The following is a 16,359-nucleotide window of genomic DNA, read 5'->3' as shown; positions in this document are numbered from 1 at the left end:
GCAAGCCTCACCACCCTGCATTCTACAAGATATCTAGTTTTCAGAAATGCCTGGGGTTAATTGTCCATGGGCTTTGGCCGACTCCATGCCCAGGTAAAGCAGCTACACCCATCCCAAGAATAAATGTAAGTTTGAATCAAAATTCTTGATGTTTCGACACTCCTTTTCCTGACTCAGTCTAAAGACCTCCCTAAACAAGTGGGTTTCAGTTTTGGTATCAGGAGAAGTGAGTGAGGAATGTGGTTATTCCTTGCAGTTGCTGTAACTTAGCCTTACATAAATGTGAGACAATAATGTGATTTAAACCATCGTTTGATTTTTGCAAGGCTTGTGTCTGCGTCCTTATCCTACAGTTCCCAGCCCACATTTGGCCCAAAATACAGAAAGCAAACTGCCTATTTTGTTTCCTTGTAACATGTAACTTATTTTCAGAAAAATGTACTGTAATAAAGGTTCTAGTGATTTGGAACTGTTCTTATGTAAAATACTCTGATACCCATCAGGTTCAGGCCTCGCTATATAGCATTGCAAGTGAGTACATTCTGGATAAAAAGAAATGGGGTCAGGCAATCATCATTTCATCTCTTCACATGGCTTTCCTGTCCTATTCAGTAGGCCTGCCCACACACCTGGGGTTCCATTGTTATTGCATGTCTCTCTATTTTTGGTTTCCAATTGTTAGTCAGTGTGCACAAAAAAACACTCTCAAAATAGTATGGCATAATGGATTACCCCTAATCTGAAGTGCAACGAATAACACATATACCCAAACTCAGACTCTTTCGTGCATTACGAAAATGAGTAGCCTTTCTTCATAGCCATTTTATTTGGTCTCACCTAGAGACCGCTTTAGCTGTTTTTACAGCCTTTTATTTTTTAAAACACTCATATTAAAAATACTTACATATATACAGGAATGCTTGGTTTTGAGCAGGTAGCTGCCTTGCACTGTGAGTAATGGCATATTTCCTGATATGTGTCTGAAAAGGAGTTAACTTTACTGCTTTGACTGTTGTGCCTGGACTGTTAGGTCATGCCTATATTTTTATATTTTTTTTTATATATTTGCGAAATATTTTTTGAATATTGCATATGTTGTCAGGAAATAAATAAAAACATTGAATGCTTAGATACTTGCCAAGGCCACACCTCTTGGCTTTGCCAATGCTTGTTTATTCATGTTTTTTTCCCCTGTGCAAAAAGGTAGTTGTTACACAATGAAAAATCATCGTAAATTGCAGATTAGTTTATGCCTCTGGGTATTGCAGATTATTTCGACAACTGACAAAACCTGTATATACCTGTGACCGGACGAGTCAAACAGGTGTACTAGTATATATCTTTTATCCACCAGCCTTCAGTGCAAGAAACTATAAGTGAAAATCTTGCCATTTATGTTTATAATTTTCAATTTATTTTCACTACTGTTTTAATGCAGCGATTTGTTTCTTTGTAAAAACCTTGCGCAATCTGCGCAGATGACATTTTACTAAATTCAGAATTGTATCAAGTTTTCAGAAATTCATAGCTTTCTGGTTTCATCCACGGGTTTCATACTACTTTCCCTCACAAACTCCAAGGATGTGGAAACTACAAACCTTAACATATTTACCACCATTTAAACTGTTGCAAAAACTGTGGTGAAGACATTGAAATGTTTTCAACTCAGCCTGTTTCTGAATGTTGGAAAGAGAGCAATCTTTTGCAACAAACCTTTTGTTGGTGCCATTGTTGTAACAATACACATTCTGGCACCACACTTGGCTATTTTCCCGGGCCTCCTCCCTGGCAACGTCAAACTCAGTGTATCTTTTCCTACATGTTGCCACAACATATGGGAAAAGAGGACCCATTTCTATTTTGTGGTAAAACTTTATTAAGGCTTAAGCACACACTGCTCCAATTAAAGCACAAAAGGCATCCGCACGAGGGGTAAACTCTCAGCTCTTAAGACTTTGCATAAACCATGCATTCCATTTACAACATCCGACCATACAATTTATATTTGGAGAGTGAATAATTAGTGAACAGTGAGGTATTAACAGAAAAAGAATATTGACAAAAGTTTATTTTTTTAATTACGGTCTTGCTCAAGATCCTTTTTCCAACAGTCCATGCCACTGTTTGTATCTTCTTATGTCTGGCATTAGCCAAGACTATTTGATTTTATACAAAATACATCATACAGCTTCTTATACAGTTTCAGCCAGCCCCATTCATTCATTGGCCTTCTCAACTGTAATTCACAATTTGCTTCTGCTCACCAAACCATACAACAATGATCAATGAGTCAACCACCTCTGCTATTGGTTTCCTACTCTATGAGTGACGGCATTCCACTGAAGCACAAAGTTGTCAGTAACAAAGAAAAAGGTCCCGTTCAGTGGCAGGGACTTGTGGTCATTGTGTACTTTAATTTTTTTGCACGTTTCTTTTTTTTTTGTTAACTTATTTTAAACTTTACAAGGTCCAGACAGCTCTCCATATACTGCTGCTCGGTCCTCGCCACTGAGTACAGTGCACTGCTTCCCCACGTGCGCTGCTTGTCTCGCCATGTATGTGAATTGACTTTTAAGCCATTTCAAGTTGGCATGCCCACGTTTGCTCATGCATGCATAAAAGTATATGTGGCTATCTTGGGATGTTTTTTAAAACTTTATTCCAAAATGCATTCAAAGATGCCTGCATGTGTGCAGCAATCTTTGAATGTTGCTCTAAAACGTAATTAAGAAAATATATATGGCTGCCTTTGCATGTGCATGCCCAGTCATCCATTTTTAAAAATGTTTTTGTGGTAAAGATTCACAAAAATATTTTTTAAAAACATTGGCAAAGCCAGGGCTGGCCGCCAATACCATCATTTTGGATTTGCTCATGTTTGTGTTTTAATTGCATTTTATGCTTCGAGGTTTACCTCAAGAGAGTCTTTCAATCTATGGATAAGTGCCTATTTTGTACATTGTTGAATTCTGAGTTTCACAACAGGTCTCTATTACAACTGTGAAATTGAGGAATAGTACATGTTTCATAAAGCAGCTCATTGATAAAGTTTGAATATTTTATAGGGAAATACCATTGAATCCGAACATTTGTCTGAACTCACGGAGGAGGAGTATGAAGCCCAGTTCATCAAGCGACAGGATCTGAAAGGATTTATGTGGTTGGATGCCAGATATCTGAACCCCTTCTTCACGAGGCGGCTCACCCAAGAGGTAGGTTCTTCATTTTGCAGAGAAGTATAGAATGTATATGTAAGATTACGTTCCATTCTGTCTAATGCTCCTTATGGTATTCAGATCTCCCAACCATTTAGGTAGGTTCCTTTGGAATGCAATTTTTGAAGAACACGTGCTTCAATATCGAAAGTACTTTGGGGCAGTTGTATCATCTTTGCAGTTTGCGAGTTCTTAATAGCGAATTTAAGCCATTCGCTATTAAGGACTCGCAAAATGCAATGTGTGCAGGTTTCGCAATAATAATTGTGATTCCTACAGATATCTTAATTGCAAATCGCAAAATGCGATTCGCAATGAAGTAATACCTTCCCATTCATTCCTACAGGCCTAGAGGCCCATAGGAATGAATGGAAAGACATAAGCAATTTGCGAGTACCCAATAGGTACTCGCAAATTGCGAATGCAATTTCAATGGTGCCAGAAGGATTCCCTGTTGTACCCCTGAAACATGCATGTGTGCACATGTGGCACACATACATGCCCTAGGGACATGTATGTACGCCACATGGCACTTTGAAAAATGCTAAAAAAGTGTATTTTTCAAGGAATTCGTAATTTTGTGATTTCCTAAGGCAAACTCGAACAACTAGGGTGCTTCCAGAATTGCATTTAAGGAATCACAATTTGCGATTCCTTAAATGCATTCGCAAAATAGGGAATCGCAAATTTTGTGATTACCTATTTTGCAAGGGCCTTTTGGGATGATACATCCAAAAGGCTGTTTCCCGTTCGCAAACGGGCCGATTCTGAGAATCGGCCCGTTTGCGAACGGGAAAAAGGCTTCATACATCTGGCCCTTTTGAGTGCTCAAGATCCAGCTCATATGGTTTTTATATTTGCAAAGCTGTTTTTATTCACATATTTGGCGACAGGTCTATAAAAGATTTGTTAGTTGTAAACTTTTGTCTTACCGAAGGTGTCCAGAAATGTGGGCTATCAACTTTTGCCTATGACGTGACAAAAGCAAACTGCATTAAAGAAGAAAAATAAGTTGAATGCCTCACTAATAACCACCCTTCCTTTCTTACCAGCCACAAGACTGCATTCACTGCCTCCCTTGCTGTAAATAAATGTATATACGCATGCACACCGCTCTTATTTTTTGGGGATGCCAGCTTTCTAAACATGTCTTCTTTTTGATTCAGTTATCCATATCACAACCTTGTTCACGAACTCAAGTGCAATTGAGCTTAATTAAGTGTTTTGCAATCCATGTACCAAAAGCCGTAGACATACATTTGACAGGAAATTCTCTTTATTCTATATGAATACCGATACCAACCTTTTTCTTCCTTACTAAGAAGAACTTCATGACTGAGTTTGAATTCTTACTAGGTGATTTCAGAATACATAACATTCTGCAATCCCTGTGTAAAAAGTGGTCACTACATTCTTTATGATAAGCAGCTTGTAACACCCCCAGTTGCCTGTTATAAAGAAATGACTAGCCGGTGAACTACAATAACTTATCACAGTTAAGTTTGGAAGTGAAAGTGCCTGTTGACAGAGCCAGAGTGAGGTCACAGAGGATAATTAAAGCTGCTGTTCAAGCTAGCCGGGCTGAAGAGAGGTGTTACCTCGAAACCGGGCCGGTCCTCGGATGCTTGTTTCCGTTCTGGGAAGGACATGGCTTTTGTAGTTCGGACTGGACTGTTCCCATGGGGCACAGGGTCAGCGCTGATTTGCATATCGCCATTGTCTAACCCAGGGTGGTGTGGAGTGGAAAAACGATGGATTTGGGCCCAGATCTTTGGACTGGGGTGAATGTGTGACATTGATCCACATTCTGTCCATCATTGTTGTGTTTGCAGTTATCGCTCTAAGTGTACTGGGGATGCTCAGACGTGAGTCCCAGGCACTCCACACCACTGGAATCAAGCTAGCCGGGCTGAAGAGAGGTGTTACCTCGAAACCGGGCCGGTTCTCGGATGCTTGTTTCCGTTCTGGGAAGGACATGGCTTTTGTAGTTCGAACTGGACTGTTCCCATGGGGCACAGGGTCAGCGCTGATTTGCATATCGCCATTGTCTAACCCAGGGTGGTGTGGAGTGGAAAAACGATGGATTTGGGCCCAGATCTTTGGACTGGGGTGAATGTGTGACATTGATCCACATTCTGTCCATCATTGTTGTGTTTGCAGTTACCGCTCTAAGTGTACTGGGGATGCTCAGACGTGAGTCCCAGGCACTCCACACCACTGGAATCAAGCTAGCCGGGCTGAAGAGAGGTGTTACCTCGAAACCGGGCCGGTCCTCGGATGCTTGTTTCCGTTCTGGGAAGGACATGGCTTTTGTAGTTCGGACTGGACTGTTCCCATGGGGCACAGGGTCAGCGCTGATTTGCATATCGCCATTGTCTAACCCAGGGTGGTGTGGAGTGGAAAAACGATGGATTTGGGCCCAGATCTTTGGACTGGGGTGAATGTGTGACATTGATCCACATTCTGTCCATCATTGTTGTGTTTGCAGTTACCGCTCTAAGTGTACTGGGGATGCTCAGACGTGAGTCCCAGGCACTCCACACCACTGGAATCAAGCTAGCCGGGCTGAAGAGAGGTGTTACCTCGAAACCGGGCCGGTCCTCGGATGCTTGTTTCCGTTCTGGGAAGGACATGGCTTTTGTAGTTCGGACTGGACTGTTCCCATGGGGCACAGGGTCAGCGCTGATTTGCATATCGCCATTGTCTAACCCAGGGTGGTGTGGAGTGGAAAAACGATGGATTTGGGCCCAGATCTTTGGACTGGGGTGAATGTGTGACATTGATCCACATTCTGTCCATCATTGTTGTGTTTGCAGTTACCGCTCTAAGTGTACTGGGGATGCTCAGACGTGAGTCCCAGGCACTCCACACCACTGGAATCAAGCTAGCCGGGCTGAAGAGAGGTGTTACCTCGAAACCGGGCCGGTCCTCGGATGCTTGTTTCCGTTCTGGGAAGGACATGGCTTTTGTAGTTCGGACTGGACTGTTCCCATGGGGCACAGGGTCAGCGCTGATTTGCATATCGCCATTGTCTAACCCAGGGTGGTGTGGAGTGGAAAAACGATGGATTTGGGCCCAGATCTTTGGACTGGGGTGAATGTGTGACATTGATCCACATTCTGTCCATCATTGTTGTGTTTGCAGTTACCGCTCTAAGTGTACTGGGGATGCTCAGACGTGAGTCCCAGGCACTCCACACCACTGGAATCAAGCTAGCCGGGCTGAAGAGAGGTGTTACCTCGAAACCGGGCCGGTCCTCGGATGCTTGTTTCCGTTCTGGGAAGGACATGGCTTTTGTAGTTTGGACTGGACTGTTCCCATGGGGCACAGGGTCAGCGCTGATTTGCATATCGCCATTGTCTAACCCAGGGTGGTGTGGAGTGGAAAAACGATGGATTTGGGCCCAGATCTTTGGACTGGGGTGAATGTGTGACATTGATCCACATTCTGTCCATCATTGTTGTGTTTGCAGTTACCGCTCTAAGTGTACTGGGGATGCTCAGACGTGAGTCCCAGGCACTCCACACCACTGGAATCAAGCTAGCCGGGCTGAAGAGAGGTGTTACCTCGAAACCGGGCCGGTCCTCGGATGCTTGTTTCCGTTCTGGGAAGGACATGGCTTTTGTAGTTCGGACTGGACTGTTCCCATGGGGCACAGGGTCAGCGCTGATTTGCATATCGCCATTGTCTAACCCAGGGTGGTGTGGAGTGGAAAAACGATGGATTTGGGCCCAGATCTTTGGACTGGGGTGAATGTGTGACATTGATCCACATTCTGTCCATCATTGTTGTGTTTGCAGTTACCGTTCAAAATAGGAAGCCTGACTTTTATATCTTTTACTATGTGTTTCTACCTGCATAGTGACAAGCAGAAAGGAGATATTTCATGGCAACATGATTTTTTGCACTCCTTAAGTAATTATAGAAAAGTTCAAATGTTCCTTTATGTTTCTACATATTCCGAGCTCCTACACCAACCTCCTACACTTATTCTAATATATTTTTGCATCAGATATCTAACACTTTTGTTCGTGTCTTTAATTTTGAATGAGGAATTCTATTTTTATTTATCTTTGCAAGCATACTCTCTCATTCATATGCCAGAGCTATGCACCAAGATTTTTTGTGGTTTGTGTTGAAAAGATTATTACCAAGAATAACGTACCCCCTGCTGTACATTATAAGGATTTTACAAGTCACCAAGTAGCTCCATAACCATATGAAGAAACTCTGCCTTCGGTCATGGAACTCCTCAGTGACTTCCAATATCCTTATCACGTATGGCGAGTGGTACTTTATCCCATATATAGTGACACAATCACGGACTGTCACCTGCCCGTGCAATATCTACATTGCATCCAAAAATAAACTAACTAAAGATTTGTGTAAAGTTAAAGTAGATCACTTGTTGATAAGCTATACAACATGTTTTGGCCGACTACTGCTAATCATCAAATTCAGCAACTAACACTCACCAGCTCCACGAGAATCTCTTATGCCAGACTTTACACTGACACTGTTCGTATTGTGAAACAGACATTAAGATGATGGGTACTTATCATACCAAGCAACAAAACAAAGCTTATAGTCAACGTAAATAGATCTATCAACAATTCCAAACTTCTCAAAATGACTATTTGCTGAGCACTGTTATTTTTTCCCTCTCTCTTTCCAATATTGAAGCTTGGATTAAGTCCAGAGGACATCCTAGTGGTATACACACCCTTTACAAGTTCAAATACTGCTTCTGCTACTAAAAACTAATTGATAAAGTCAGATAAATTAAATGTATTTGCGCCTTGATTGATTAAAGCGGATATTACTAATACCACACATTGCTAAGAGAATTTAATGGATTTGCCACAACTATTTTTTTCTGTTTAACTGGTTTCAACGATCTGTGCTGCTAACAATGTTCCTTCTTTAATTTTTGTAACTTTCTGCTTCAGGATCTACATCATGGAAGGATTCAAATGAAAAGCCTAACCAATAAGTGGTATGAGGAGGTTCGGCAAGGACCATCGGGATCTGAAGATGACGAGACAGAGCTGTTGTAGCCATGGGCCAAAGTTGTTTTGTGATCGCATGAAGCACTTTTTTCTTAAATGTTTCAGGAATTTTCTTGTGAAAACTTTTACCCTGGTACCGAAGGCAAAAGTATCAGAGACAGCTAACAGCCTTCTGGTGGAGGATATCACACACACATATACAGAGACACAGCCAAAATTCATTATAAAGCCTTATTTTTTTTATTTCTTTCACAGCTTCTCAAATGAAGCTCCTTCCAGTCTGCTCACAAAACATATCCCTCTTTTTGATAAAATTGCAGATTAAATTTTTAAATGGTCTGCATCACTGCCTGTATGTGTTACACTATGACTGTCGTACCTTGACACAGTGCAGGTTGAAGAGGCTTTTGTTGGTATAAAATTATATCTTAGTGTTAAACGTTTTATTACACCAGCAGTTGAAAGCATTTTCATTATGTTAATTATCTTAATACTTGAAATGAGAGGACACTTTGAATGTGAAAATATTTAACCACCCAATGCTGACGAGCTAAGTGGTCTGGGTGTTAATGCGGGAATATTGGAAAATTGTTGCCTTTTATGAAGTTAAATTGTTTTGTTTCAGTGGAAATGAGATATGCAACATATTTTTCAAAGATATTTGTTTACATTGTTTTGCATGTACTTCTGCTCTGTCGCTACCTAAATGAGAGTGAATAATCAAGCTTTTCAGATCAGTTTATTTCAGTGGATAAATTATTCTGATTGTTATTTATATTTCAACTTTTCATATTTACTCTATACCAGCAGATGATCCATTTCTCTTTTTTTTATCAGGCATGTTGGTGTTGTTTTTAAGTTTGTGGTTCCTGCAAGCTTCATAACTCTAATAGAACTCAAAACAGTCAACTCTTGCAATACTTATTCTTTTTCACTCTGAGTATTCCGTTTTGGTGTACTGTTGAGAGGGCATGTGACCATTCTGAATACCGATACCAACTTTTTTCTTCCTTACTAAGAAGAACTTCATGACTGAGTTTGAATTCTTACTAGGTGATTTCAGAATACATAACATTCTGCAATCCCTGTGTAAAAAGTGGTCACTACATTCTTTATGATAAGCAGCTTGTAACACCCCCAGTTGCCTGTTATAAAGAAATGACTAGCCGGTGAACTACAATAACTTTTCACAGTTAATTTTGGAAGTGAAAGTGCCTGCTGACAGAGCCAGAGTGAGGTCACAGAGGATAATTAAAGCTGCTGTTCAAAAAAGGAAGCCTGACTTTTATATCTTTTACTATGTGTTTCTACCTGCACAGTGACAAGCAGAAAGGAGATATTTCATGGCAACATGATTTTTTGCACTCCTTAAGTAATTATAGAAAAGTTCAAATGTTCCTTTATGTTTCTACATATTCCGAGCTCCTACACCAACCTCCTACACTTATTCTAATATATTTTTGCATCAGACATCTAACACTTTTGTTCGTGTCTTTAATTTTGAATGAGGAATTCTATTTTTATTTATCTTTGCAAGCATACTCTCTCATTCATATGCCAGAGCTATGCACCAAGATTTTTTGTGGTTTGTTAAAAAGATTATTACCAAGAATAACGTACCCCCTGCTGTACATTATAAGGATTTTACAAGTCACCAAGTAGCTCCATAACCATATGAAGAAACTCTGCCTTCGGTCATGGAACTCCTCAGTGACTTCCAATATCCTTATCACGTATGGCGAGTGGTACTTTATCCCATATATAGTGACACAATCACGGACTGTCACCTGCCCGTGCAATATCTACATTGCATCTAAAAATAAACTAACTAAAGATTTGTGTAAAGTTAAAGTAGATCACTTGTTGATAAGCTATACAACATGCTTCCACAGCTTTGTTGGTGGCTCCCTCGCACAAAAGATGCTCACACAAGTCAAAACATGTGAAAAATGATAGTGCAAATATATATATATTTTTTAAAAGACGTGAAGTACAAAACATTTCCCGATATGTAGAAGACATTCAGAAAATATTGTATTTTCTCATTACGTGGAAAAAATGAGGAACACTGACTTATAACAGAAATTGTGGGACCCACGTAGGAAAATGCTTAAAGACCAGGACCAAAAGACTTGGTAATCCTTTAAGGCAATAAAGTTAACCCAATAATTAAAGATGTTTTTTGAGTGATCAGTTTAACATCTTTCTGCAAAGAAAGCTATGTGCTTATATCTATGTTTATATTTTTAATGGCCACTCCTAGCAGATTCCGTACATTAGCTTTCCCTGAAGCAGCAGACTAGATGCAGAAATTCTTAAGCACTACGGATGGATCCAACAATCGTTGGAATCTCTAAGATGATTTGATTACTAATCTACCACCAAATTCGTAGTTCCTGGACTGTATTTTGCAGTGACTGAAACGTGATGAAGACAATACTTCTAGAGGTGTTCGACTTACTCTGCTAGAATTGTTGATTGGGCCCCTACTAGGAGATTGAAATATTTTATAGCAGTTATATGCTGTTTTCAAAGGAAGAGAGAACATTGAACCCAATCTTTTGTGAATGTTTGAATTGTAAAGGAGCCAGCAAGCAGCTCTAAAGAATAAATATACATTGCAGACTCTTTCTGAAACCTTGCACCTCCAGTTTAGAATTGACTGCAGCATGCCACTCACCGTCCCAAATGTTTAATCTGATTCTAATAGCAATTCTTGAATAGGACTGAAAATTGCTCTGCTGTTCAAAGTTTGAAGGTTTTCCAGCCACCAAGAAGCTTCCTCCTTTGTTTCTAAATCCAACTGAATCATGTCTAAATAAGATTTTTCTTCGATGTCAGATCTTCAGATGTTGTTGTACTTGATAATGGTGTGGGGTTAGAAAATCTAGACACCAGTAATCCCTCAGTTCTGGTCAAATGTGTCAAAGAAATGTGGGACAGGGTTGTGAAGTGAGATAATTCCTGTGAATCACTAATAGTTTTGATATTGAGAGTTGAAGATAGGATGAAATTGAATTGATTTGAGAGCCCAAGTATTCTAAGGATTGAACTGCATGATGTAGACTATTGGAATACTGGAGCCATCTGAGCAGAACTGACTTCTCTTAGTGCATGGTCAAGATGTTGTCTAAATAAATAACATTATTATACAGATCAACAAGAGAGAGAGGACTAGATAAGCTAGCCTGTATCCCCAGTTTATATATATAAATCAATAAAGGCTAGCTAGTTTAAGGGAAATATTAGGGAGACTCTGGTACGTCAGCAGTGACAATATGTGGGAAAAACACTGTTTTCCTTTGAAAGCCCTCACCCACCGACCTAGTCGGTGGCATGCTTCATCATCGGGCCCACCACAGTGGCACCGAATGTGCCCCGGGTGTGCTTCAACGCCAGGTGACTGCGGAGCTGGTATGTTGCTGAGTGTGCAGTGAAGGGGTGTGAAGGTGAGAAATTAAAATGCTATCCAGGAGGTCCCAGCACCCGAGGGTATTAGCAATATTTAATGAACTGGGCCTCTGTTAGCAGGTTAAAAAGGCAATAGGACGTTTTAAGGGAGAGTTACAATGACCTCCAGCGTCCAGTGTGGTCTACATGTTTCTGCCAGTGCCTTTGTTGTAAGCTGGCTTTCCTCAGGACCAAAAAGGGGTGAAAAGTGCAAATAATAATAAACTATATTAAGTAATAATAAACTATATTAAGTGAAATGCAGTGCATTTCGGGCGCCGCGGATGGATGAATAGGTCCTAGGAGGAACCAGACCGAACTACTCGGTCTCTTTCTCTGCCAGGCGACCCATGAGGCTTTTTACATTGAAATAACAGAAAAAGCTTGAGGGAATCCCCCTCTAACAGCTACAGCGCCTTAGCGTGCGCGACACATAGAGAAAATAACAACACTCACTTAATATAGTTTATTATTATTTGCACTTTTCACCCCTTTTTGGTCCTGAGGAAAGCCAGCTTACAACAAAGGCACTGGCAGAAACATGTAGACCACACTGGACGCTGGAGGTCATTGTAACTCTCCCTTAAAACGTCCTATTGCCTTTTTAACCTGCTAACAGAGGCCCAGTTCATTAAATATTGCTAATACCCTCGGGTGCTGGGACCTCCTGGATAGCATTTTAATTTCTCACCTTCACACCCCTTCACTGCACACTCAGCAACATACCAGCTCCGCAGTCACCTGGCGTTGAAGCACACCCGGGGCACATTCGGTGCCACTGTGGTGGGCCCGATGATGAAGCATGCCACCGACTAGGTCGGTGGGTGAGGGCTTTCAAAGGAAAACAGTGTTTTTCCCACATATTGTCACTGCTGACGTACCAGAGTCTCCCTAATATTTCCCTTAAACTAGCTAGCCTTTATTGATTTATATAAATAAATAACATGACATGCGCCCAGAGATCTGAGATGAGAAACCACCTGTTTGAGTAGATTGTGGAACACCAACTTGGTGAAGACAAACCAAATTAAAGAGAGGTAAAACGAAAAGTTTGGTCCTACCAAATTAATTGGAAAAATGTCCTAGGTTGATATCGGAACTGACAAATAAACTTCTTTCAGGCCCAGATGAATGAACTTGTTGCAATATTGAACTGTCCCTGAGATGGTTGATAATTTCCATCTTGAAATAAGGGTAAATAACAAACTGTTGAAATTGGTTAGATTTATGACTGGGCATTTTTTTTCGTTCTTCAAATTATTATTTTTTTCAAAACCAGAATGAGCCAGAACAGTGGGTTCTATAGTACTGTGTTGCAGAACATCACACATTGTTTTTTTTATGAATCAGAGAGTGATCTGTTTGTGAAGGAAGAAACGAGTTTGGAAAAAGAGACTGGCTTTGAGTGATGAATAATTCAATGTAGTACCCCCTTGCTGTCTGTAAAACTCAGTGATCTGTTGAAATACATGGCCCGTTTTATTGAAGTGATGTTTGCCTCCCATTCTGCTGGATACCTACTGGAGCTACAGTTAGCTCTTATTTGTCCTCTGTAGGACCCTTAACTAAATCCTCCACCTCTTTGCGTTAAGAAGGTAAATCTGGTAGACTGATACCTAAGCTGTCTCTTGTAACTACAATTGAACAGCACCCTGTTTTTGAATGTGAAATGACCGCCAGAAACAGACTCCTCTTCTACCAGTCCAGGCAAAAGCATGTTGTCTGAACATTTTCCTGAAAGAAATTTGAGCCTCATCAATTGACATAAAGAAATTTACGTATGGGGATATTTCTTTGACAAAAACTTCACCAAAAAGAGACCTTGTGCTGCAGGACCTGCATCTGATGACGCCATCTCCGTGAGGTTAGGGTCCGTTTTGATGAGTAAGCCCTTATATTGCTCATGACAGACTGCAGCATTTGCATCGCTGATAAAACAGATAACTTGTTTAACCAACTGGAAGGCTCTTCCGGATGAAAATAAATTGACTCCTGTTAAGCTTGTTGAGGAATGCTAAAGATTTCTGAAACTGGCCCCTTGACATTGGCGAATTTATTCTAACAAGAGGACCACACTTGATCTATGCTTTTTTTGGGGTCTTTTCTATATTTTGATGAATGTTCAGAGTTGACAGGATCTGTAATCGATGGTCTGGCGCATTCTCCCTTTAATTTGTGCCTGACTGGTTACTGTAAAGGAGGACTATTCCTTGCACTTCTATAAGCACTAACATGTGGCAAAGTGCTCCAGTCTGAGGACAGAAGAAGAGATCATAAAGCATGGTCAAACAAAGTTTCCCCAGCCCATCCTAGGTGGCACGTCTGGCTTGGCTGACATCACAACGAAAGTCATGAAGCCAAAGCCTTTGACAAACAGACAGATGGAAGGCACTCTGTTGATTAGCTAGAAGAGAGAGAGATCCCTTTGATTGGAAATAACACCTGGTTGTAAGACAATGTTTGGCCTTATCCCATAAAGCATGATCTTTCTTTACCAGGGTTATCCGACAGATGGTCCTTTTCAATGTACTTATCGAGCTTTTGCTAAGCTGACCCTGGTCAATTATGATTGGGTCATCCACATTTTAGATGATCTACATTTAGTTTATGCCTACTTTTGATGGAGTAGTCCTTGTGTTTAATAGTGCTGCTCCATGGCAGTCCTTGATTCATTCCATCAAAGACGGAACTGTAGTCAACAGAACAGGCATAAAGTCATACCCCATGATGTGGGCCATATTGTTATTTAGCAGTGACATTGCCATGATATTGTTCATGGTGCTACATTGGGATCTAAACCCTGTTTGATAGAATGGTTTTTGTGCTGTGTCGCTCATCCACAACCAAAGTTAACTCAATAATATATTTGCGTATACCTTGGCTTCAACATTCAAGAGAGCAATTAATCTCTAATTGATCATAAAATACTGGTCACCCTTCTTGTAGAGTGGATGCAATATTGATCCCTTTCATGAGTATGGGTTCAGGGTGGATTGAAAAACTGCGGAATAGACTCGCATCAAAATCCTTGCCCACCATGTAATATTATATTTGAATAAAGCTGTTCTTTAAAAGCTTCTCCAGATTTGAGTTATGTCCCACTCAGTTTTAAGTATAGCACTACTGTTTGGCCTTGTAGGAAGGAATTCACACTCTTCCGGTCTCATGTTATTCATAAACAACATATTTATATATGCAATCCTTTTGTTTTTTTCCAACATTATTTGAATGACCCAGTGTGTTAACTCGACCTAGATTACCGATGAACGTCCAAATACACCTTAGGCCACGTTTTTTGCTCATTAATTGTACCTTTTTCTATTGTTCCTCTCTGTGATAATTCTATGCTTTCCACACTAGTTTGCGATAAGCTTTTTTTTTTTTTAACTCCTATCTGGGGCGAGGTCTCACATGTCAAGCGGGCTTTTGCTAATCATCTGAATTGGAGAATCCTTGCTTTACATTTGCATCTAAGGTCCCATCAATACAGGGGTGAATTTTATTATGAGTAATGGCCTTATTGAAAGAGGAACTCCGCTAGGAGATGAAGTTGGCTATATAAATGCAACAGTCTTTTACCACTTCACTTCTGGGCAAATTACAACCCCATCCAAGGTTTTGCAGGACATGACAAGGTCGATTTTCCAACCCCCTCACCATTTAAAATACCTTTCTTTGACCTCCATTTTATGCTTTTCATTTGGATCAACCATTACAAATATCCTACAACTCTTAAGTCGTCTAGTATGTTAGAAGTATGGTTGAAAAGGATTACCTTTGGGAAGTGATCACTTTACAGCTTTTTCTCAATGACAAAATCACAAATTCGCGTATATAAAGGCAACAGAATAAACCTATAATCCAAAAACGCCTGTCTATTAATGGAGATGGGCATCTATTGGCAGAGGGTATCTGAATTGGTGCATACATTTAAAGACCTTATGTTATACCCTTTCAAGAACTCCAATAGTCTTTCACCTTCACTGTCAAGACTTTGAAATGCTGGTAAACTGTGTGTTATGTTTCATTAACCGCATGCGCGCTAGCGGTTTTCCAGCTGCGCGCTGCGTTTTTCAAATTACCGCGTTACATGACGAGCTCAGCTCGTCATCAGCGCATGGCACGTTACGCTCATGACGAGCTCAGCTCGTCATCAGCCCCGAAGGGGTTAAAGATCAATTTGTTCTAAGTGTCTGTCCTCCATTTGAGAGGCCATCAAATGCAGGTTTTAATCTCTGGTGATGATCATGGCCAAATGACAGTTCGTCAGTAGAAGAGTCATTTATCAGTCAGAATTAAACTGGACAATTTTGGTCAGTTCTCAATAAGTACCACACGCACGTTATCGGGTATTGAGTGATCTGGAGTATTTTGGGTTTTAAAGATGCATTCGTATAAATCAGTAGCCCATCAGCAGGCTGGCCATAATTGCAGAAACGTTTGGTGGGAATTGCAAACTCCTGAAACCCCGTAAATAGTAGGGATTCTAGGACCCAGGTAATAATAATGGCAAAGCTACCCTGCAATGTTCCATGAAAATATATTATGTCGTTTGCTGCCCACTTTAGCTTTGTTGCTCTCCTGGGCCCCCTTTTTTTTCGGCAAGGCTTCTGCTACTCAGGTTCAATCTTTTATCCTGTCTTTGAATCCAAGAGTCATTACTTGTTGCTTGCCACTAACTAAAT

The 16,359-nt window shown here is 40.6% G+C and overlaps 1 protein-coding gene across 1 annotated transcript in view; it reads left to right on the top strand.

Moving 5' to 3' along the window:
* SLC9A8 (solute carrier family 9 member A8) overlaps nucleotides 1–8,948 on the top strand; it is a 409,071-nt gene extending 400,123 nt beyond the window's left edge. Inside the window, exons 15-16 of the mRNA XM_078651847.1 lie at nucleotides 3,066–3,212; nucleotides 8,165–8,948. Coding sequence (XP_078507973.1) covers nucleotides 3,066–3,212; nucleotides 8,165–8,272 — 255 coding nt within the window. The 3' untranslated portion in view covers nucleotides 8,273–8,948. The remainder of the gene's footprint in view (nucleotides 1–3,065; nucleotides 3,213–8,164) is intronic.
* Nucleotides 8,949–16,359: the final 7,411 nt, after the last annotated feature.

Source organism: Lissotriton helveticus, chromosome 7, assembly GCF_964261635.1.
Source record: "Lissotriton helveticus chromosome 7, aLisHel1.1, whole genome shotgun sequence".
NCBI lineage: Eukaryota > Metazoa > Chordata > Amphibia > Caudata > Salamandridae > Lissotriton > Lissotriton helveticus.
Note: the sequence above shows the minus strand (reverse complement) of the source record. Positions and strands in the feature narration are given on the sequence as shown.